Source organism: Mytilus trossulus, chromosome 14 (assembly GCF_036588685.1).
Source record: "Mytilus trossulus isolate FHL-02 chromosome 14, PNRI_Mtr1.1.1.hap1, whole genome shotgun sequence".
Lineage (NCBI taxonomy): Eukaryota > Metazoa > Mollusca > Bivalvia > Mytilida > Mytilidae > Mytilus > Mytilus trossulus.
The window spans coordinates 61,133,519-61,157,228 of record NC_086386.1 but is presented as its reverse complement, the minus strand read 5'-3'; the positions used below and the strand labels follow the sequence as shown (position 1 = coordinate 61,157,228).

Sequence of the window (23,710 nt, the reverse complement as noted above, 5' to 3'; positions counted from 1 at the left end):
ATCTACCGGGTCGTACATCAGACCTGGATCCACCACTAACGTTCACAGGGATCGAATTTGTTGTTTTCGCTGGAGCCTGTTGTGTGTATGGCACGCTCTTGCGGTCTGGGCGTCTTTTTAACTTTTCTTTTTTCAGCTTGCTTTCTGCTCTACTCTGCGCTTTATACATCTTCTTCTCGTCCTCGGAATCTTCAGCGAGTGGATTGGTAACGTATTCTTCTACCACGCGCCAACCCGCGTCTGAAGAATCTGCAAGTTTGATGAGCTTTTGTCGATTTTTTATCAAGTCCATACCTTCTGAAATTTTTCTTTTTGCACTGTTGATATTGGACTGCGTCAAGTTGTCGGTCTCAAATTCTGCATGCACTTCTCTGATTTTGGCGTACACTTTCTGGTTGTGTTTGTGTTGTTCTTCGTTCCCCCTCTTTCGGAATTTATAACTGTCGGTCAGTGATTCGTCCATCCTAGCTATTTGCGTGTCCGACAGCACTTTCTGGCTGTCCTGTATCCTTCTTTGGAACCCTTCTAAACGTGAATCTAGTAACGTCGTCATACTGTTCAACATCTGGTCCTGTGTGGATTGAACGGCATTCTGCACTTCTGTCTGGATAACTTGCTGTAATTCGGCGTCCATTAGTTTACACGGTCAATACGACGGCTAGAAGTGAAGCTACCACAGAAAAACACCTTATATATGACCACAACTCAGTCCTCTGATTGGCTAAATTTCTTCGGCCTACCGAAAATTGACGATTCCCATATCGAGAATACAACATTTTCCCGCTATACTGATCGAAACGCGGGAAAATATTATTATCCTCGAGATTTTATAACTTGGGATACTTTGGTTGTATATTGTTTGTTTCTGTTTTGGCAATTAATTGGTGAACATGATATTTTTGAGAGGCTAGTGAAAGAATTAAATGTTGTGAATCCTAAATAGATAGTTTGTTTTTGGAAAAATTTCATTTTTATGAGATTTAAATTGTTTTTTACTCTTGATATTTTCTTTAAGTATAAAGATTACAAAAGATAAACCCTCAATCTTGTATTATCACTGATTGTTCTCAAATTACCATAGTTTTTTAAGATTGTATTTGTTCATGACTGATCATGGTGAATTTAGATGAGAGCTAAACAAAATTGGTCTAAAATCAAACCTAATCATATTGAGATCCGAAATTAAATCTGAATATGAATATGAACTTTTAAACCTGAATTACAAATTTTTTGAAAATTTATAAGTTGAGAAGTTTATCCGTTATTATATAAAATTTAACTTCTACAAATTTTCATGATATGTATAAAATATATTCAACTGGATAAGCAATCAACAATCAATCAATAAATTAAATGTTTACATTTTTCTTATTAACCAATTATCACAGAACCTGTCTTTACTAAAACCAGAATTAAATTCAGAAATATATATGCAGACAGACTGTTGATATGTTTTGTAGCAATTTAACCTCTGTATGACAAACACCTGTCTATTCTGGACATTTAATTCTACAAGGGTTTGGTTTAGACAATTTTCACTACACCATCAATAAGACCGAACAGCATCATCTTCCAATTTCATATGATGATCTGATTAGTGGTGTTCTTTCGAAAGAAAAAGTTCACTTAGTGACCGCTAGAACTGTACTGTATTTACTTAACAAGCGAACAAAGATGCTTTTATTTAATTACGGAAACCACCAAAGTTTAATCAATGGACACCACATACTAATAGGGTGTAATGCGATACCGTTATCTCATCAGATAATATTCAAAATGCAGGCCGAAGTTAAAATTTACTGTAGAAATAACCACATTATGTATTGTGGTTGTGAAATACGATAAGACTTAAAGACAAGAAGGTGATCAGATTGTTTTTCAAAGTCCTGCACCAGAAAAAGATCTCTCTTGTTACGGGCTGATATCTAATCTTCGATCCGTCAATGAATATGTATCTGGTCTTTGTGCCCATGCCATAAATTACACCAAATTTCAACACATCTCCGTAGAATTAATTTGATGTTAAATCATCGGTAGTTCCTCATTTATCATCACAATGCATTTGGTACACACAGGTGTATAGTGTTTTACAAGGTACAGCTTTTTTATGGTGCATTATAAATTGGATTTTACTTATTTTGTGAAGTTCGGTAATTTGATATGGAAAAAAAGTTACAAGGTTTTGGGTTTGAGATGGTTCATCTCTGTCATAATGTTAGATTCAATTCGTATCAGTTTACCGCTGAATTAATGTAGGATTTTATGGCTTATTATATACTTTATAGGAGACTGAAATTTGACATTGAAGAAAATTAGCATTTATACTCCAAAGTCATTCATCACCTGCAATGGAAAGTTGAGAAAGATAAACAAGAATTATTCAAACATGTAGATCTTAAGTCGGTCTTGAAAATCACTGTAAGTTACTCAATTGCTACTATACTTAGATGTGTGTTTGTGAGTTTGAAAATTATATATGACTTTTTTTAGCTCACCTAGCCCGAAGGGCCAAGTGAGCTTTTCTCATCACTTGGCGTCCGTCGTCGTCGTCCGTCGTCGTTAACTTTTACAAAAATCTTCTCCTGAAACTACTGGGCCAAATTAAACCAAACTTGGCCACAATCATCATTGGGGTATCTAGTTTAAAAAATGTGTGGCATGACCCGCCAAACCAACCAAGATGGCCGCCATGGCTAAAAATAGAACATAGGGGTAAAAGGCAGTTTTTGGCTTATAACTCAAAAACCAAAGCATTTAGAGCAAATCTGATATGGGTAAAATTGTTAATCAGGTCAAGATCTATCTGCCCTGAAATTTTCAGATGAATCGGACAACCCGTTGTTGGGTTGCTGCCCCTGAATTGGTAATTTTAGGGAAATTTTGCTGTTTTTGGTTATTTTCTTGAATATTATTATTGATAGAGATAAACTGTAAACAGCAATAATGTTCAGCAAAGTAAGATCTACAAATAAGTCAACATAACCAAAATGGTCAATTGACCCCTTTAGGAGTTATTGCCCTTTATAGTCAATTTTTAACCATTTTTGGTAAATCTTAGTAATCTTTTACAAAAATCTTCTCCTCTGAAACTACCAAGCCAAATTTAAACAAACTTGGCCACAATCATCATTGGGGTATCTAGTTTAAAAAATGTGTGGCGTGACCCAGCCAATCAACCAAGATGGCCGCCATGGCTAAAAATAGAACATAGGGGTAAAATGCAGTTTTTGGCTTATAACTCAAAAACCAAAGCATTTAGAGCAAATCTGACAGGGAGTAAAATTGTTTACCAGTTCAAGATCTATCTGCCCTGAAGTTTTCAGATGAATTGGACAACACGTTGTTGGGTTGCTGCCCCTGAATTGGTAATTTTAGGGAAATTTTGCTGTTTTTCGTTATTATCTTTAATATTATTATAGATAGAGATAAACTGTAAACAGAAATAATGTTCATCAAAGTAAGATCTACAAATAAGTCAACATGATCAAAATGGTCAGTTGACCCCTTTATGAGTTATTGCTCTTTACAGTCAATTTTTAACCATTTTACGTAAATCTTAGTAATCTTTTACAAAAATCTTCTCCTCTAAAACTACCAGGATAAATTAAAACAAACTTGGCCGCAATCATTATTGGGGTACCTAGTTTAAAAAATGTGTGGCATGACCTGGCGAACCAACCAACATGGCCGCCATGGCTAAAAATAGAACATAGGGGTAAAATGCAGTTTGGCTAAAACTCAAAAACCAAAGCATTTAGAGCAAATCTGACAGGGAGTAAAATTGTTTATCAGGTCAAGATCAATCTGCCATGAAATTTGCAGATGGATCGGACAACCTGCTGTTAGGTTGCTGCCCCTGAATTAGTCATTTTAAGGAAATTTTGCCGTTTTTTGTTATTATCTTGAATATTATTATAGATAGAGATAAACTTTAAACAGCAACAATGTACAGCAAAGTAAGACCCAAAAATAAGTTAACATGACCAAAATGGTCAATTGACCCCTTAAGGAGTTATTGTCCTTTATAGTGCATTTTTAACAATTTTCATAAAATATGTAAATTTTAATTAACATTTTCGACTAAAACTTTTAGGCCAAGTTCAATATAGATAGAAATAATTGTAAGCAGCAAGAATGTTCAGTAAAGTAAGATGTACAAACACATCACCATCACCAAAACACAATTTTGTCATGAATTCAAATGCATCCTTTGTTTAATATTCACATAGACCAAGGTGAGCGACACAGGCTCTTTGGAGCCTCTAGTTTACAAGTCTTGTAGTCCTAAAAGTTGATAAAATGTATAAATAATTAACCTGTGACCATAGTAAAGTTCTTGATGACTATAACATAATTCACTTTTTCAATTTTAGTCTGAAATTGTAGCACCCCAGTAAAGGCTCAACAGCTCAAATATACATGTCCTCATTCAAATGCATTGATCCTCTATAAAAAAGGGGGGGGGGTCCAACCCCTGGACTCCCCCTCCCTGGATCAGCGCCTGAGTAATGAAATATAGAACCAGATTGTGTATGGAGTTGTTGCAAAGGGAGATAATACAGCTATCTGTGATTTTGAAATTGTGTAATATATGTCACATGTTCTAACGTTGATGATGTTTCCAATTTTATTCCATCTTCATGGATAGATTTGTTATATCAAAAGAATATATCTATTCTGCCAATGTATTAATACAAAAAATAGTAAAGTTTTCAAAAATTAAAGTAGAAAATTTAGCCATTACTGTAGATAATTATTAGAATCAATTACAAAGGAGTTTGGTGGGCTTATTATGTCAAACATTTGCTGACAAAATCTTAACCCTTCAAATCGTACCATTGGTTCTATTCTCGTAAGAAATCCAGGGCATTGCGAAAAAAATCAGTTTTAATTGAACATAATTGCTAAATAGTCCGGTTGTCAAAATTTAGGAAGACATAAATTCAATTGATTTTCAATTATTGTCAAATTTTTCCTTTAAGCTCATTATCTTTTACACATTTACCTAACGTTCTTTTAATCCATGCATCCCGTCTTTTATGAAAAATTATAAATTAGCTTATTTTTACCACAATTTTAGGCTTATCTTTTAACATTAAAAGTTTCACTCGACGCTAAAACTGGCTCTATTTTTGATAATTAGATATTAAAAGCGTGATTTAACTTTGGGACAAGTGACAGCTTATTCAAAAAGCCATTGGGGAGACCATATTCAGTTATGGTAGATAAGATCTCTTTTATTTTTTAAACTACACTGGTATTAATCTATTCAAATCAAACATTAATTTCTGGCGTCACTTTCCGTTTACGTAATTTAACCAAACAAAATGATACGAAATCTAAATACAAATTCATCAATACTGTCGAGGGCATTGTGGTACATAAAGGTATTATTTCCCAGCCCGATATTGTTTTCTTGTATTGAGAATAGATCATTTAATTGGAAAATTATCTTTTTATATGCATCTAGTCATATTTGACAGATAATTTTTCTGCCATAAATATGATATTGAATGATACGGAAAAATGATTTATTAAAGATATTACATTTCGAAATGAAAAGTCATTGTGCTTTGTGCCTTAGTACAAAGCTTCATTTTATGGACCATGATATGATATGTATTTTAATCTTTTAAAAGCTCTTCATTTTAAAAAGTTAATATTTACCAAATTTTAAAATAGTAAAAGCGCTTTCAGATCCATAATCAAATGGAGATCCTTTTAGCAGAATGATGAAGATTTGGAATTGTCTCCCTTGCCAAATTTGCAATTCCATAATTGTGTCTGGATCTTAAAGTAATGTCCATTAAAAGGTATCAAAGAACATAAGAATTGATAAAGCAACTGCATGGACAAAACAATTCCAGGGGCGGATCCAGCCATTTTAAAAAGGGGGGGGGGGTCCTAACCCAGGACAAAGGGGGGTTCCAATTACATGTCCCCATTCAAATGCATTGATCGTCCAAAAAAAGGGGGGGATTCTAACCCCCGGAACACCCCCCCTCTGGATCCGCGCCTGAATTCCCCAATATAAACCCGATAAAACAAAAATTATATATTAGCATGGTAATTTTCAGGGTCATTTTACTGACAACATTGAATTAAAAGTTTGAAGTGCAGATTTTTTGGAATGATAATCCAACTAAATGAAATAGAAAATGGAAATGGGGAATGTATTAAAGAGACAACAACCAGTACTATATATTTTTTTATCTAAACTTCAATTTTTCTCTCTTTTTAGGTTCTCTTTCCTCAAATGTCACACTTATAAATTATGTCAATTTGGCTGAAATACACAAACTATCTTTCACACTCTAAAGAATGTTTTTACAAAGTAACAAACCACTTTTGTTTTATAGATATATAGATATAGGAAGATGTGGTGTGAGTGCCAATGAGACAACTCTCCATCCAAATAACATATAGTCAGTTTCATCAGTTTGACATCCCCTGACCTCTCTATTTTACCTTTAATTTAATTATGACACCTCAAATACACCTGGAGAATTTCTCAAGTTTGATTAATATAAGTAAAACATGCAAGATATGTCAAATTTAGTTTTTTAAAAGAAAAAGAAAGTTGAACTGAATCCTAACTTAATCGTAGCTGTTTAAAATTGTGAACTTTTGATGATGGTAAAAAATGCACAGGACAATGAAAAATGTTTAGATTATTTCCAAAACCAGGCTATTCTTCTAAACATGTCAAAAATATAATAATAAATTTTATGAAAGAGTTGTTGAGAACCAAACAAAACACTCATTTCATCTTTATTTGCGTAAATCCCTCATTGTTTGTCGTAACAAATAAATTTCAAAATATGATGAAGCGTCTCTATTTTTCGATGAGATAACAAAAATAGAAAAATGTGACACAAAAGATATCAACTTGTCATTCAGGACGAAAAACTTCATGACGGCTCTTCAATGTTACTCACCGCATCAGAAAAGTTATAAGTGTCTTAGAAAAAATCTTTCTATTTACTTTTCCATAGCGGGAGATTTTTGGTCGTATCTATTACGCCAATTGATTTGATTAGTAATACCCCTATCCAAATATGCTACTATTATTTTCAAGTGCTCGTCCCATTTTTTTCATACTCGTATTGTAATAGCACTTGTCCTTAGAATGACTGGTCTAATTTGTACGATATTTATTGAATTTCGGTCTTTAAATTTCCTCAGTATAAAATAAGTTATTATTTATTTTGGTAAATTTAAACTTGGAATTATTTATTCAATGCTTTATTTTGTAATTATTGGTTTTGTAAGTTTTGTGTGAGTAGTTTATTAAAAATTCTCAATACTGAATGATCTCAGGATATTTTGTTTTGACAAAGAATAAAGTTGATAATTGAAAAAAGGAAAAAATCTTTCCTTTATCTGTATTCTAATTAGAAATATTGGCCTTATTCTTTGTCAGGAGTTTGAAAGTTGTTGAAAATCTTGATACAGCTGTTTAAGATGACCGTATTAGCGGAAATTTAGTCATCATTATTTGTTCAATTTCAAAATGAGGCATTTTGAGTGTATCATGATGAAATTGATTTTCTGGGTTGCGGTGAAAATTTGCATTGAAGTAGGTGTTCCTATCGTTTGATACATATGAAATTGATTCAAATTGATATTCATGATCTTTAATTATATTTGAACAATGGAAAATTGCTACTCAACATATAAATCCCTTAATCATATATATTTGTCAAAAATTTGTATTTTCACAAAATTTTAAAAAGTCTCTTATTTATTTTCAATTAGTTTGATCTTTGAAAGTTTATTGATACAAATGTATATACAAACCACCAATTAAAAAATCTTTATGCCATTATAAATATGGTATTTTGTTCTTTAGCCTTTGACATGTGAAACTTTGTAGGTTAATTCAATTGACTATTCTTTCTTCTCATTCTTATAGAACTTTTCCTTTGCTTATTTGTCCCTGTTGAACTCATTATATTGGTGTACAATTCAAGATGTTTTAATTGATTGTTTGCCAGCAAATATCTCATTCATATCCAGAAAGATCAAGATCTTGTAGAACAATGTTCTAATACAGGCTTGAAATCAATATACTGGTATGTTGAAAACATTTCTTGTGTACAATTTGGAAATTAGTATGACGTTCATTATCACTGGTATATATTTGTTTAGGAGCCAGCTGCCCGTCCCTAGGATTTTCATGACATTTCATCGATGCCATCGATTTTTCATGGAAAAAGGATGGAAACTATGTAAAATTTGATGGAATGCCATGAAATTCATGGCAAAAATTTTCCATGGCAAAAAATGCCATCATTTTCATTTTTCCCATGAAAGAAATTCCATGGAAAGGATGAAAATCTATGGCAATCGATGGCAAAGATTGGACTTTAACTTTTTGTTGGGAAGGAAACGATGGCAAATTTGGACTTTGAAATTTTTGAGGATGGCAAACGATGGAAAAGCTGGACTTAGAAATTTTCTAAGATAAAAATGATGGCAAATTGGACTCTGAATATTTTGAAGAAAATCGACTTAGAATATTTTATTGATTTGAAACATAAAAAGTTACTGAAAACATTATAAAAAAAATGTTTTGTCCTGAATATTAACATAGATTTTGAATACATGTTTGCATTTTAATGATAAGTGCATGTTTATGCTCAATTTGTATCCATAACTCTATTCAAAATGTTCTAAATATAGTACTTCAGAAGAAAAACAGTATTAATAAATTGAACAAATTATTCTAGCACATGAAGTAAGTAACTCATGATATTATAATCCAATTCACTCATAAATGGATAAAGCATAAACATGATGAATGTCATATAACAAAGTGTAGTTTATACGCCATGGTACAAGGGCATCAAGTTGAGATCTGCAAAACTTTAATTTCTTTCTATAGTATTCGGCATAATTGATATGTAGTCCTTTTTGCCTATTGTTGTTTTGACCATAACATCCTGAAGTGTTTCCACCTTTTTCACAATACATCCAATCCTGAAAAACAAGTCAATTGTATAATATTAATTATGGTATAATATCAGATAAATGTACATGTACATAGTGTAAGGAATTAAAATTTCAACTAAAGGGTTAGAAATTATACAAAGTACATGTGTGTTTGTCAATGACTTAGACTGTAATTTTGATTTTGTTTTTAATAGCATTTCAGTTGCCTTTTTTATAACTTTCATAGTCATATGCAGTAAAAATTGATGATGCATATTTTTGGTAAATTAAGAATAAATAAATTCATAAGCAATATGACAAGTGCCACTTGTGAAGCAGGATCTGCTTACCCTTCCAGAGCACCTGAGATCACCACTAGTTTTTGGTGGAGTTTGTATTGTTTATTCTTTAGTTTTCTATGTCATGTATGTTTTGTAATGTGTACTATTGTTTGTCTGTTTGTCCTTTTCATTTTTAGCCATGGTGTTGTCAGTTTATTTTCGATTTGTGAGTTTGACTGTCCCTCTGGTATCATGGGTCCCTCTTTTAGACATGAAAAAAAGAAAACTGCTTACAATGCTTACCCTTCCAATTTAACCTGCATGATATGTGGAACTCTATTATCAAGAACACTGCCAACTACAGTTAAGTAATTTCCAACAGCAAACACACGGCTGGATGCAGGGTGGAGAAGATAGTACTCAACTTCCATGTATTTGAATGTATTTGCTTCAGAAATCCTAATGCAAAAAGAATTTCTTTTCTTCACTTTTATACAAAGTTTGCTGTACATGACATAACCATTCCTTATGACTTTAGGTGCCTTCATATAATCATCAATTGATTTGTCTCCAGTAATGTCAGCAAGGTGGTTACAAATGTCTTCAAAATGAGGCAACTGTGTATCTATTGTTTTTGCATGAAGCACATTGCACTGACTCGCTTGAATACTTGATTTTTCAGAAATTAAGTGTCCAGAGAAAAGATGCTTAAGAAATTCTTTAGTGTTTGTTTTACTAGATGCATCATCATGACCCACCATACTATGAATGTACTTCTCTGCATGAATAGACCAGAAAATTCCTCTACAAACGTTGCCTGTGCCATGAATGCCTTTTTTTATTTCTCCGTTGAACGATTCAAAACAGAAACAGGACCATGCCCACAATGGACCCCATTTCTTCACACATCCAACAAGATGAAGGAGATTGTGCACATTAAGTCCCATAAATGCCTTACCATAAAGGCCTTCTGCTGATTTCACAAACATAGTTAAAAGAATATCAGCTCTTTGTAGATCTTCAGATGAAATTCCTTCTCCCAAAAGTAAGTAAGTAGCTTCAACTAGTAAACTAAAATGCTTTAGATACACATCAGGGAGAATGTCTCTCAAACACGGGAGAGAATAAAACAGGAGCCATGATCTCAACTCTGATGCCTTCCAATGATGTAGTGTATTGGACAACTTTCTTGGGAGTCGATTGATAAGGTATGGTGGTTTTATGCTTTTCAATAGTTTATCAACCTCTCTGATCTTGCTTCCAATAAAATAAGGTTTTCCTGATGATGATGCATTAAACCACATACCCAACAATTTCTTACAGATTCCTAACAGGACTCCATGCATGTAATCAATCACTATATATTCGCAGATTGAGAAATAAGGCAAGTAATTTAACACACTGATACCCATCATGCCCTTTACCCTTTTTCTGCTATTTAGTGCTTGCTCAGCGTTTCTTTTGGTTTCCATTGTGGTTCTCATTGGTTCATCTCTAAATGGAAAACTGCGGCAATGCCCCTTTCCTGATCTTACTACAACTCCAGGATGTAGGCAAAAGATACAAGAATATTCACCATTGTATTGAGTCATATTAAGAACTCCAGCTCGTGCAGGCAAATCCATAGTTCCAACTAATAAGATGACCTTGCTGCATATGGGTCTGCCTTCAATTTGAAATGTAAGTCCTTCATAGTAGAGCTTTTGTAGATCTAATACAAGAGATTTTAGAAAAACAGTCATGTTTGGTTTTCCTGATCCTTGCCAAATCCCCCAAAGTACCATGTTTTTCTTCAGGAATCTTTGCTTTCTTGGTATTTCATTAATTAAAAGATAGACAGGCCATAAAGAAACCCCAGAGCTTTTGAATAATGGAATACCGTCAGTGAAAAAGGAAAGTGATATGTTGTTATTGTCACTAAGAAACTGGCCTTCCTGTTTCAGTTTCCTGTACTCGCTTCCATCTACAATATCTGTTAAGACATCTGCTGAAGGTGTTGTATTAGCTCTTTCTTGAATTGACTGCCACATCCCTGATCTTGTTAGTATATCTTCTAACTGCTTGCAAGTATTTCCTGTCACAAAGTAATTGTTACTTCTACTAGCACTTTTTTTTCCATTACAGCCTGGGGTTTGACATTGATCAGCTTTGTTCTGAAAAACATTTTCACAAACTGTGCAGAAGGTATGAAAATTTAAATGGTTTACTGTGAAGCCACACTTCTCCTTCATCTTCTGTATATTTGTTTCTAACAGGCTATTTTCAGGTATATGAAGTTGTAGCAAAGTTAGGAGATCTGTGTATGCCGAGTCTGACAAGTTATGACGTGATGCATATGCATTAACTGCAAGAATATGATCTTCATATGTAATTGACGACTCAACATGTTCTTCCCTAGATGGAATAATATATAATGGTGTTGCAGATAAATTATTGTCTTGGATTTTGCTTGATTTGTCTAGACTTTCTGTTTCAATGTCTTGTGGAGAATCATCATCATCAGCAAAAATGTTTCCTTCAAATTCTTCTTCTGCACTACTACTGTCACTATCAACCAAGTCCATGTCACTTTCAAAATCACTTTCGCCTTCAATTGTATCTTTGTCAGATTCTGCATCAACACTATTACCAAGGTTGATCTGTTGATTATATGCAGGATCTGTTTGTTCCTCTTGTAGGATAGGGGCACATGTAATCTCTTCCGTAGATATGCTACATGAAGGTGCCCTTTCACCCAATGAAGGCTCATCTTGTAAGATAGCGGTAGGTGTAACTTCTTCCATAGATTTGCTACATGAAGGTGCACTATCACCCAATGAAGGCTCATCTTGTAAGATAGCAGTTGGTGAAACTTCTTCCATAGACTTGCTACATATAGGGGCACTGTCATCCAATGAATGATCAATTTCATCATGTTTTCTGAAAAAGAAAAAAAATCATAAAGGTACATAATAATTTCAAGCAATTTTAAAACTGAAAATTATACTCATAACATGCATAATGTTCATTGATGTTATATTTAAATTGATTATTGGTTGCTTAACATCCAGTGGCAAATATTTCATGCATATTCAGGATAAGTTGAAGTTCACAATAAATACAATAGGAAGGTCTTGTCATAAAAGAGTTCATTTGGGATAATGGTCAGAGAAATTTGGACTGCCACTGGAAAATAAGGGTATACATGTTTTGGATAGGGACAAAAATTTTGCCTTGCAACAGGCAATCTATTGACCCTAAAAAGTTGTTGCAAGAGGTTCTTAACGTGCAAAGAGAGTGACACTCTATTTACACGAGACATCATATCAAACGTCCCCATTCTGACCAGACGTGACTGTGAACTAAATACATCCCACATGGCCAAACGGACGCCCCACCTCGGCAAGCATTTTACTGGTATGTATATTTTTGGAAAAAAAAAATTGAGAATGGAGATGGGGAATGTGTCAAAGAGACAACAACCTGACCACAAGAGCAGGAATTGCATTGCATGGCATGTATATGTAAGTAAAACAATGATATACATGAATAAATACCTTTTCTGTAATCTCCAAACTGTTGTACGTGGAACTTCAATTCCTTCCTGATAGTCATATAATTTATAATTCTTCTGGATAGCTGAAAATACAAACTATTGCTTTCATTCTGTTGTATCTCATTTTAATCGAATTTATATTTCAGCTATTTTGTACATATTTTACTCAGCTAGTTTTAACATGGCTTTTAAATAATCATAAATTTATTGTACCCTGCAATACATACTAGCAAGATTCTTAATGATGGATTCAAAAAGAAACTATATGGCTACCTAACAAAAAATATTTGGTGTACACCTGGCAGTTCTTAATCCCCCAACCCCCCAGATTATTTCAAGATGAAAACATAACAAAAAATCAATATTTGAAAAGCTGGGTTTAGTAACATTGTGAAATACAAGTATCTCTTAATATTTTTATCTGAATTTTAAAAAGCTTTATTACATTAACTTTGCTAAAATTACTTATAAGAATTTCATGAAACTTAAATAACTGGTTACATGAGTGATGTTGTATGAAGAAAAAAATCTTTAAAAAGGTTCCAATAATATGTGCAACATGCTCAATTGGTGTACTTACTAGCTGAGTCATGGATGTTTCTTAGATGATTCTTTAAAGTTTGTTTTCTACTCAAGATATTTCCACATCCATCAATGGGACATTTCCATTCTGTGGGTGATATTTGACAGCTGTCATAATCTATATTGATACTCATTCTAAAATTGTAAATTTTAAAAGTGTTATCCTACATGTCCTAGGGATCATAAGGCATGTGTAAGGTACATGTATCATTATTTGTTTTCGATAATTCAATTTTCCTCTTAAAAAATACAATTATCAGTCAGTGGCGTTACTTAAACAAGTTATTTTTTTTAATTACTTATATAAGTAATATTTTATTTTGAAAATAATAAAATTACTTAATAGAGTTATTTTAATTTTAAATAGAAACATAGACTAATTGTAGTTTTCATGATTTTAAGCAACATTTTATATCATAAAATAAAGAATTTATCAGATTTGAGAGGAGTATAGAGATAAAGGGTTACTTTGAAAATAATGACAAAAATATTACTTGAATAAGTTATTTTAAACATTTTTGAAAAAAATAGCAATAACACTTATCTAAGGCACATATGTAATTGATTAAGGTCACAAATTATAAATAACTGCATGTCTTAATTAATTCACAAGTATCTATCTATTTATATCAGTCTACCTTCAAGGTTTTAGAGGAAAATGATAATTTAATAGTCCCAAGAGACCAATCTTTGACCAAGAAGCGTCGGTATGAAAAATAAGTGTGTTGCAAAGTTAATTAGTGTTTCTAAAGAATTAGGTTTTATATATCAAGGGGAAAATAACCAGATAACTGTGAAAATTATTTAAAGGTAGTAAAATCTGTATTCTTGGACACCTATGAAAATAATATTCAGAAAAATAACTTATATAAGTTATATTTAAATTAGCCTCGTTTTCAACATTACTTGTATAGGTAATTTTAATTGTTACTTGTTTACGTAATGCCCTGACTGATTATTGTCATAAAATATGTTCAATTCCCAATTAGACAGCAATCATTTGATTATTCGATTTTCAGGGGGGGGGGGCTATGTTTTTTTTGGGAAAAAAAGGTTTGTTTCCAGTTTTTAGAGAAAAAAAAATTGTTTTTGATTCAGAGAAAAAAAAAATTTTGTTTCACCCTCAGCTGCCACTATATGTAATGCTAAAATTGAAACATGCGTGGTAAATGTACATGTTAAGCAGGTCCTGTCAGCCCACTCCCGACAGGGACCTATAATTGGAGCGGGAAAGTGTGTGTGTGTGGGGGGGGGGGGGGGGGGGTAGGATTGGTCCTGATCCTGAAATCACAGGCTTAAAAACACGAAATCCTGAGGTCCCGAATATAAATAAAGTTAAATCCCGGATCCAAAAATTCGAAGAAAAAAGAATTCCCGGATTCCGAAATACCGAGCTTAAAAACACCCGATTCTGGAGTCCCGCTAAACATGCTAAAGGTCCTATCCCCCCTCCTATATGTTGTTTGAAAATTAAATGTAAAAAATGAGGGGAATCTACACGATTTTGTGAAATAAGAAAACACAGAAAATGGCTTTGAATCGGGAAAAAAATGGTTAAAATTAATGGGAGCTGGGGAGAATTAAAGGCATAAATCGCGGAGAATGAACCCCGTGTGACCCCACCAAAATGTCAATTCAAGAAATTAATAAGAATAGGTCAAGCCCAAAATATATATAATATAAATGCGTGAAGATTTAAAAAAACTAATGCCTAAATCAACATAATCGAAATGCCATCCCAATACCTTATTGTGCAAGTAAAACAGCAAGATGTGAATCAAATTTATGAACTATGTTTTGGAAAACATCCATCTTGTAATTTGATACATGTGTATGCATTTCTCATGGTGACACAGAAGAGATACTTGGATGTTAAAGTCAAAACGTAGATTAATTAACTTTTTTTCACATTTCCAACATATGTGTGATGTAGCAATGCTTTCTAGGTGTGTGTTTAATGAAAAATAAATTTAAAAAAAAACATTTTCCGTTTGTGTATGGGGACTGAATTAGGGCTATACTTACTGTTTCCTACTTTTTAGGGACAATTGTGTCAGAATTACATGGATATAAAATAAGATATAAAGAACAGATCGCAAATCGAAATTTCTTTCAATGCCTCGTTGATGTAAAAATACTTACTATTTCCGAACAATATCTTTCCCCATTTGTACCTCTGTGTGTGTGAAACTGCGCGTGCTCAGAATTTGAACCGGGCATTTCAATATTTTCAATCTGCTCCAACATGGATGATGAAAAAATGTTTGGTTTGTTCATTTGGCCGGATGATTGTCCAATCGCAGGGAACGTTTTTAATCTAAGCACAATTCAGCGCCCAAGAAAAAGTTATGAGGATTACATGGAAGGGGATAAAGTGGATGTAAGATATCCTAAATTCGGAATAGTGCCGGGAATAATCGCAAAGATTTCAGGTAAGATTTTGATGGTCAATAATGTTTTGTTTGTCATACAGTTTATCTTTTTTGGTTTACTAGTCAATGCATCAAAAGTAGGATGTAGGCCTAGTATTTTTCCATCTTTTATTTTTTTGATACACGTGCAAAACCATGGAAAGGCTATTTTATAACATGCTTCTAGTCCGTAAATAGATCAACCAATCAGAAAAGAGCTTTTGTGGGATTCCCACTAAAAATAGCCCACATGTCGCTATCGATAACAACAGAGGGTATTCCGCTCTGCTTGTTCCGGTGTAAAAATCATCAGCCGGACAAAAAACTGTCATGAGGAAGTTAATATAAGTTTTCGGACAATTTATTCACGTTTGTACACCTGGCTTGTAAGTAAGTTGAAAGTAATTAAATCCTTGAAAGTTTTTAGCTTGGGCACGGAAACCGGCACATGGTGTTTGAGACCGAGGTAGTCCAAAATAATATGATCGACGTCTTGCAACGCTGTTTTTTTCTTTCTGGGACGCCTTCCATAGGAAAAAAGAATAAAATAGCCTTGCCAAACGTCATAATTATTGGGAATAAAACCGAGATGGTTATGTTTATGTAAATTGAACTGACATTTTACTCAAAATATCTACAAATCCAATTTTTGAAACTTTTATCAGACTATGTCCACTTGTATATGTAGTATTTGTATGTTATCCATTTGATAAGTTCAGTCTTGTTTAACTGATGTCATAGTTCATTCTTATATTGTACTGTTACACCACGAGGAGCGTTAAGATCCCTCTTACATGTTTAACCCCGCCACATATTGTATACATGTATGTGCCTAGTCCAAATAATTATGACGTCTGGAAAGGCTATTTTATTTTTTTTCTGGGACGCTTTCCTACGACTACAACTGTGTTAGGAAGGCGTCCCAGAAGAAAAAATAAAAAAGCCTTGCCAGACGTCTTAATTATTTGGACTAGTATGTGCCTGTCCCAAGTCAGGAGCCTGTTATTCAGTAGTGTTTTTTTTTGTGTTACATATTGTTATTTGTTAATTTTTGTACATCAATTAGGCTGTTAGTTTTCTTGTTTGAATTGTTTTATTGTTACATTGTCATTTCCGGCCCTTTTGAAGCTGACTGCGGCATGGGCTGTGCTTATTGTTGAGGGCTGTAAGGGACCTATAGTTGTTAATTTCTGTGTTATATTGAAGGTGGCGCCGACAAATTAAAAACAACTGCTCAAGTAAATTGGTAAATATTTATACAAAAAAAATGAAGTTTTAAAAGCGACTGGTCTCTTCAATGAAGTCATGTGACAGACTGACGACTGAAATTAACATTTCCACTAAATTTTTGGACATGTCGCCCGCCTTCCTTCAATTTTCCAGAACACATAGGCGACATATATATATACATGTATGAGATTTGTTTTCAGACCTGTGAAACACCTACTTTCTGTCTTGGAAAATTTTGTCATTTTGATCTTTGACCTAAATTATGCGTTTTATGTAAAATTACAAAAATCCAATTGTGTGAAGTTGATCCTTAACTTCAGATATTTAAAACTTTAAATTTATTGAGTAATATTGTTTTGTTTTTTTCATAGATGAAGCTGGGAAGAAAGAGTTGGAAACAATTCTAAAATCAACAACTGGTTTCAAAAAGCTAGTGGAGAAATACATTGAAATAACAACATCAAAATCTCCAGTGAAGTCTCCCAAGAAATCTCCAGTGAAGTCTCCCAAGAAATCTCCAGTTAAGACTCCAAAAAAAGCAGTGAAAAAAAACCCTGAGAAATCAACAAAGAAGAAAATTGATGATGGAATCTTGAGCGCAAGCCCCTCCAAAAAACAAGAGAAATCAACAAAGAAAAAAACTGATGATGGAGTCTCGAGCTCAAGCCCCTCCAAAAAACAAGGGAAATCATCAAAGAAGAAAATTGATGATGAAGTCTCAGACGCAAGCCCCTCCAAAAAACAAAAGGTAGTATTATTTTAGTATACATGTATTTGATTAGGCACATTTGAAAGACTTGAAAGATTTACATATACATGTACTTAGATCATGGCTGCATTTTCAATAGCTTATACCTTTTAACAGTTATTATGTAATTTAATTTTTTATTAAATTGAATCTTTCAGTCTTCTATATTTTATACAACCACATTATGGTATGAAACAGTTGCCGGCTTTGGCATCTGATCTGTGAACATAGACATTTCATTTCCATGCAATAACTTTGGTTGTTTATTGTTTTATATATTAAAGTTGAAGAATTGTTTTTAAATTTTGGTACGATACCAATGTAAGTAATATCGGGGGCTTTTAGTAGCATGTGTCCAAGGCAATTTAGTATATTAAGTATTCATGTTGTTCCTCCTTTTTGTTGCAACTGTTTCGTGCTGCTTTCGGTGTAGCTTTTTTTATTTTACTAATATCACAAATTTATCATATTATATGACTTTAAATCTATTTCATCATATTATCAAACATTATTTATTTCAGGAAGATCTGAAGAGAATCGCACAGGAGCTTACTTTTACAGAACTTCATAGTGGGACAATTACACCAATAAAGCCTACACCTATAAGACAAGAGAAGTATGTAACATGTCGTAAAGTTTTGGAACATGGTTGTTTAGCACAAAAAATTAAGGAAATAATTATTGTGAGCTAAATCAAAATAATATTTTCTGACTCTTTTTCTTCTCCTTTCTTTTTTTACTGATACATTTATCCAGATAACTTTAGAATTGATCAAGGCATTGTTTTAAAACTTTGAGTTCGAACAGTTGTTTACTAAACTACATGTATATAAAAGAAAGGTGAAGTTAAATAACATGTTATTCAGATGAATAATCTTTGAGTTTTTGTCGTTTTGCACTTTTTGTCATCGCTCTTTTCTCAAGAAAAATGTGGCGTTGTTTAAGGTTCCATTAATGCCCTATTTATTTTTTTGTGGCCCAGCTAAGCTTAAAATTGCATATATTTTTTTATAAATTATAAAAATATTGTCATTTTGTTTATTTTCTTTGGTTACATCTTCTGACATCAGACTCAGACTTCTCTTGAACTGAATTTTAATGTGCGTATTGTTAGGCGTTTACTTTTCTACATTGGTTAGAGCTATAGGGGGAGGGTTGAGATCTCACAAACATGTTTAACCCCGCCACATTTTTGCGCCTGTCCCAAGTCTGGAGCCTCTGACCTTTGTTAGTCTTGTATTATTTTAATTTTAGTTTCTTGTGTACAATTTGGAAATTAGTATGGCGTTCATTATCACTGAACTTATATATATTTGTTAAGGGGACAGCTGAAGGACGCCTCCGGGTGCGGGAATTTCTCGCTACATTGAAGACCTGTTGTTGACCTTCTGCTGTTGTTTTTTTTTATTTGGTCGGGTTGTTGTCTCTTTGACACATTCCCCATTTCCATTCTCAATTTTATTTTATATTTATTTTACAGGCAATCATCTGAAGTTGTTGGTGAAAGTTTAAGGCTGCTTGATAACTACAACTGGTCACCACAACAGCCAAGTTTTAATTCTGAAAAATTGGACAGTCATGGAGAATGCAGAACAAAAATACAATATTTAGAAAATATTGTGGCTACTGACCGCCAACATATTTTTGACCTTCATACACGTTTAAACCATTGTGAAACAAATTTACAATGGGTCTGGCAGGAGCTGAATAAGAATAAGAATGTAATTACATTTATCTATTTCATAATATAAGATTTTGTTTATAATTAATATCAACTACAACTATACGTTTTCTTTAAACTTCATGGAACAAGTTATTACTGTAATTGTATAATCAGTGAAAAACCTAATTAAATCTTGCAAAAAGAACCATCACATTGTAAACTATAACGTGATTCTTAAGTCAAGCTCATGATACGAATATGTTGAATAATAAATACAACTGATGATATTGATAAGAATTTGTTCTGGAAGGTATCATGATAAGAAAGTATCTTAGAATTTACATATAATTTTCAATGAATTTTACAGGCCTGTAGTACAACCGAACCTTCAAGTTCAACAGATAGCAAATGTGCCATTCCCACCAGTAAAAGGGATACAGTAACACCAAAGAAAGAAAACTGTACAGAAACAAGTATCAAAAAAGAAAATGACAGGGATGTAAGTATCGTCACAATGAACAAATTATTATAGGTCAATGTCACTTGCTTTTACAATTAGGGGTAATATATGTGTTCATATCTACTGTAGAAATGTGTGACTGAAGTTTAAATTATGTTAGACAAAATCAAAGTTGAGAGACATGAACTTAATTGGGGAAAATACCAGCAATAAAAACAAAGATATCTATAATAAACTGTTTCTTTTGTCATCAATAATATACACTCAATTAATACATAATCTCAATACAATGTAACTATAAACAAGAGGGACATCAGGAAATGTTATCAATGTAGCAAGAGATATGGGTATAGAAAGCTATATCAACTTTGATTTCCACCTCATATACTTATTCTTGTATTTATTGTTTTTTAGGACACTCAGGTGCAGCTAGAAGAGACCACATCACCACAGGAAATACTTGAGCCAAAAGAAGAACTGTTCAATGGATTTACTAAGGTACACATAAAAGTTAATTAAGACTTCATTTGAAATTATGTATGTCTCCCCTTTTTACAACCATACCTCTGGAATAAGTTGGTATGTAGGACATTTCTGTTTATCATATAAAAAAAACATCTGATTCTGCAAAACAAGAATCATCAGATAAATAAAGGTTTTTAACATAAAAAAAAAAAAGAGGCAGCATTTTTTTATGCCCTGATTATGTTTGTGGAAGTTTTACCCTTGTTCATCAGTCAATCTGCACATCTTTCCGTACATCCTGTTCTTGATTTAGTTCTGCGTTTATGTCTATTTCCCAGATACGAGACAGGGTGTAGCATTGATACTAGGTCAGTGGATGGGTCTTAGGAAGTACGTAACAGTTTTCACTAATCATTTTGTCACTTTGACATTTTACGCATGAATGATTCTGTTTAAATTTTGTGTTTACATCCATTTATCAAAAACCAGACATTAGCATTGATACTTGGTTAGTGGATAAGTCTTGGGAAGTATTGAATATTATATTTTACACTTAAATGACTTGTTAGATTTTGCTTTTAAATCAATATAATGAACAATCTTGGCAGACCGTGTCTCATAGACACACTCGCTAGTATTTTGTGTGTTTTGATCATTGACACTAAGTCATTAAGGAATTATAGGTTCATATTCAGCCTTTTTAGATATGTGATTTTTGCAGTCCACCATTTTCTCGTGTAACTAAGGCTATTGGATTTCTGTATAAGTAACTGAACAAGGGAATGAAAGAATCTTTTCTGGGGGTCTGGGATTGAGGGTTTTAATGTCTGAAGAATTTGGTAAAACCCTTATCAGAATTCAGAATCAATAATTTCTTTTGTTCAGGATTCAGAAGTCAAATAAATGCAGGATTACCTATATTATTTCTCAAAAGTTTGGGATAACACCCTCCTTTGGCTTCCACATTCCTTATGTGCTGTTGTTGAATCATCTATAGCTTTTTAATTGTTTTTGGTGATATTTAATTTGTATCTTGCATACACAAATGACCTTGTAGCAGATATCAATTGTTATGGTTTCACAATTAAATTTTGTCCATTCACAGTTAAACAGTAACATTATCACATGTGCACACAAGTTCTATTTTTTCATGTAGTTCTACATAGCTAAAAATTAGTAATCTGCCAAATAAATATGTTTTTGGAGCTTTAACTAAATCTGCTCTGTTGTCTTGCTACTGTTACAACTGACCATTTTATTTCTTTTTAGGAACAGCTGTTTTTAAAAATTAGTCGAGAGACGTGCTTCAGAAAGGGAACAACAGTCCTATTCAGGGCAATGTTTACAAAGGAGGAGTGTGTTGGAAGGTCTTTGAAAGGGCAGCCTTCCAACAAAGGGCTTTCAAGGCCTGGTCTAGATGACCAGGAAAAACTAATTGCTCTTAAAAGTAAGTTTTACTTTATTAAACATGTACAGTAAATGTAATACAACAATGCATAATGAAAGAAGTGTTATATTTCCAAATATTTTAATGTTTTATTATTATAATTAAAACAATGATCCAATTGACTAAAAGAAGGCATGCAACAGAAAAAAAATATGCACTTTTGATAAAATTTTAGTATAAAAAAATAAATCTATTTAACTAAGTGTTCATGACACTTGATGACATTGATACTCTTTGGTATACACAATATAAGGCGCGACATGATAGCTGCTGGAAGGCTACTGAGCATGTACATGTGTGTATATACGTAGAGTTCCCTATTTGATTAATTATCACACATTATCTCCTAATAAGGGTACCCAAGACTAGCGGTATAATTTATATCAAACACTTTTTTGGTTAATTTTAATACACTAGTATATATATATATATATATGATATTTTTCAAAATAAAAATTTAAAGGGTAACTATTTTTTTTTTAGGCATCATACAAAGGAAGTGGAAAATCGACACTGCATCGGTACACCAGGTCTTAAATCACCTGCTAAAGCCAAGCAGACAACAAAAGCAAAAATAGACAGATAGAAAAGATGAACTAACAACATTTCGAAATGTTTTACTTTTCATTAAAACATTGTTAATTTTATTTTTAATTAGTTTTATTATTTTATCTTTTTTGCTAGCAATATATGGCAATGGAACATAAAAGGTGTAGCTTTATTTTAAAAGTTATCAGGTTAAATCAATCTGATGAGAACTCCTGCAGATATTTACTTTCCGGGTGTCTTATTTTGAAAAGAATATGTTATTAAACTATACAGAACTATACAAGGTAATATTACAGGTCTCCATGTCCATTTGTGAGTGAATACCAGGGAAATGCCATGGATGCCACACTTTCCATGGCAATCTGTAATTGTTGCCATCATTTTCATGGCAACCTGCCATAGATGCCATACTTTCATAGAGGCCATGTCAACCTGCCATTGATGCCATACTTTCCATGGAAATCAGGGCAATTTGCCATCGATTCCATGCTTTCCATCCTTTTTTGATTTCATGGCAACGATGGCAACGATGGAAATACTGAGTATACAATCCCTGTCACTCTTTTTTTCGATGCCATGGAATTCATGAAAACCATGAAAAAGCTCGTTTCAATACTCCATCGTTTTCATGGCAACAATTTTGCCATGGAAATTCCATGGAATGCCATGAAAATCCTAGGGACGGGTGAAAGACACCTCCGGATGTGGGAATTTCTCGCTACATTGAAGACCTGTTGGTGACCTTCTGCTGTTGTTTTTTCTTTGATCGGGTTGTTGTCTCTTTGACACATTCCCCATTTCCATTCTCAATTTTATTTTAAAATTTATTGCCATGAATGCCATTTTGTGTATCTTCATATTTCTGTCAAGTTTCGATTATATTTTTGAAAAGATTTCATGTTCATTTCCCATCAAATTAACAATTTTTTTGTGTCATCATTTATAATCAAAATACAAGTCACCTTGACCTACATTTTATACTTGAGTAAATTTGCATCTAAGTTCATTACTAGCATACAGACTCTGGTTAAAAAAAAAATGTTCATTCAAGCATGACTTATATATACAGTAAGAAAATAGTAAATTCTTGTAAATCCATACTTGATGCCAATAGAATCCATGTGGAAACCAGAAATCGATTGAATTTCTTTTTCTTCTGTTTGATTTTTACAAAATAGAGCTAATGAACTGAATGCATTTACGAAAAGTTAACTAGAAAACCTATAAGCTTCTCATAAATTCTATAAAAAAAAAACCAAGGCAGTTTCATACATATGACAAATTTTATTTTAAAGCTTCTTTAGGTTAAACATGTTATATATGTAAATGCATGGTTTATAATATACGCTTTTAAAGTGAAATTAAAATATCTATCAAGAAATCAGTGAAGTGAACTTTCAAGGAC

General features: G+C 32.9%; 3 protein-coding genes across 3 annotated transcripts in view; 2 read left to right on the top strand and 1 right to left on the bottom strand.

Moving 5' to 3' along the window:
• The window catches only part of LOC134697007 (putative protocadherin beta-18), an 82,106-nt gene that overhangs the window by 29,790 nt on the left and 28,606 nt on the right, over positions 1-23,710 (top strand). The gene's annotated exons all lie outside the window — the stretch shown is intronic.
• LOC134696536 (uncharacterized) lies at positions 8,592-11,467 on the bottom strand. Its single transcript, XM_063558381.1, has 2 exons — positions 9,519-11,467; positions 8,592-8,982 (listed from the first exon to the last, which is right to left on the bottom strand). The coding sequence occupies exons 1-2, from the start codon at positions 11,444-11,446 to the stop codon at positions 8,871-8,873; spliced, it is 2,040 nt and encodes a 679-aa protein (XP_063414451.1). The 5' UTR covers positions 11,447-11,467; the 3' UTR covers positions 8,592-8,870.
• LOC134696373 (neurofilament heavy polypeptide-like) lies at positions 15,423-22,949 on the top strand. The gene is made up of 8 exons (XM_063558109.1): positions 15,423-15,764; positions 17,345-17,721; positions 18,243-18,337; positions 19,202-19,442; positions 19,752-19,883; positions 20,259-20,342; positions 21,579-21,756; positions 22,240-22,949. The coding sequence occupies exons 1-8, from the start codon at positions 15,578-15,580 to the stop codon at positions 22,332-22,334; spliced, it is 1,389 nt and encodes a 462-aa protein (XP_063414179.1). The 5' UTR covers positions 15,423-15,577; the 3' UTR covers positions 22,335-22,949.

Coding starts and splice junctions, on each gene's coding strand:
- LOC134696536 (XM_063558381.1), bottom strand. CDS start 11,446: ATGAAGGAGAAGTGTGGCTTCACAGTAAACCATTTAAATTTTCATACC. Junction 8,983..9,518: donor ATGCAGGTTAAATTGGAAGG/GTAAGCATTGTA, acceptor CTTGTTTTTCAG/GATTGGATGTATTGTGAAAA.
- LOC134696373 (XM_063558109.1), top strand. CDS start 15,578: ATGGATGATGAAAAAATGTTTGGTTTGTTCATTTGGCCGGATGATTGT. Junction 17,722..18,242: donor GCCCCTCCAAAAAACAAAAG/GTAGTATTATTT, acceptor TATTTATTTCAG/GAAGATCTGAAGAGAATCGC. Junction 21,757..22,239: donor AAAACTAATTGCTCTTAAAA/GTAAGTTTTACT, acceptor TTTTTTTTTTAG/GCATCATACAAAGGAAGTGG.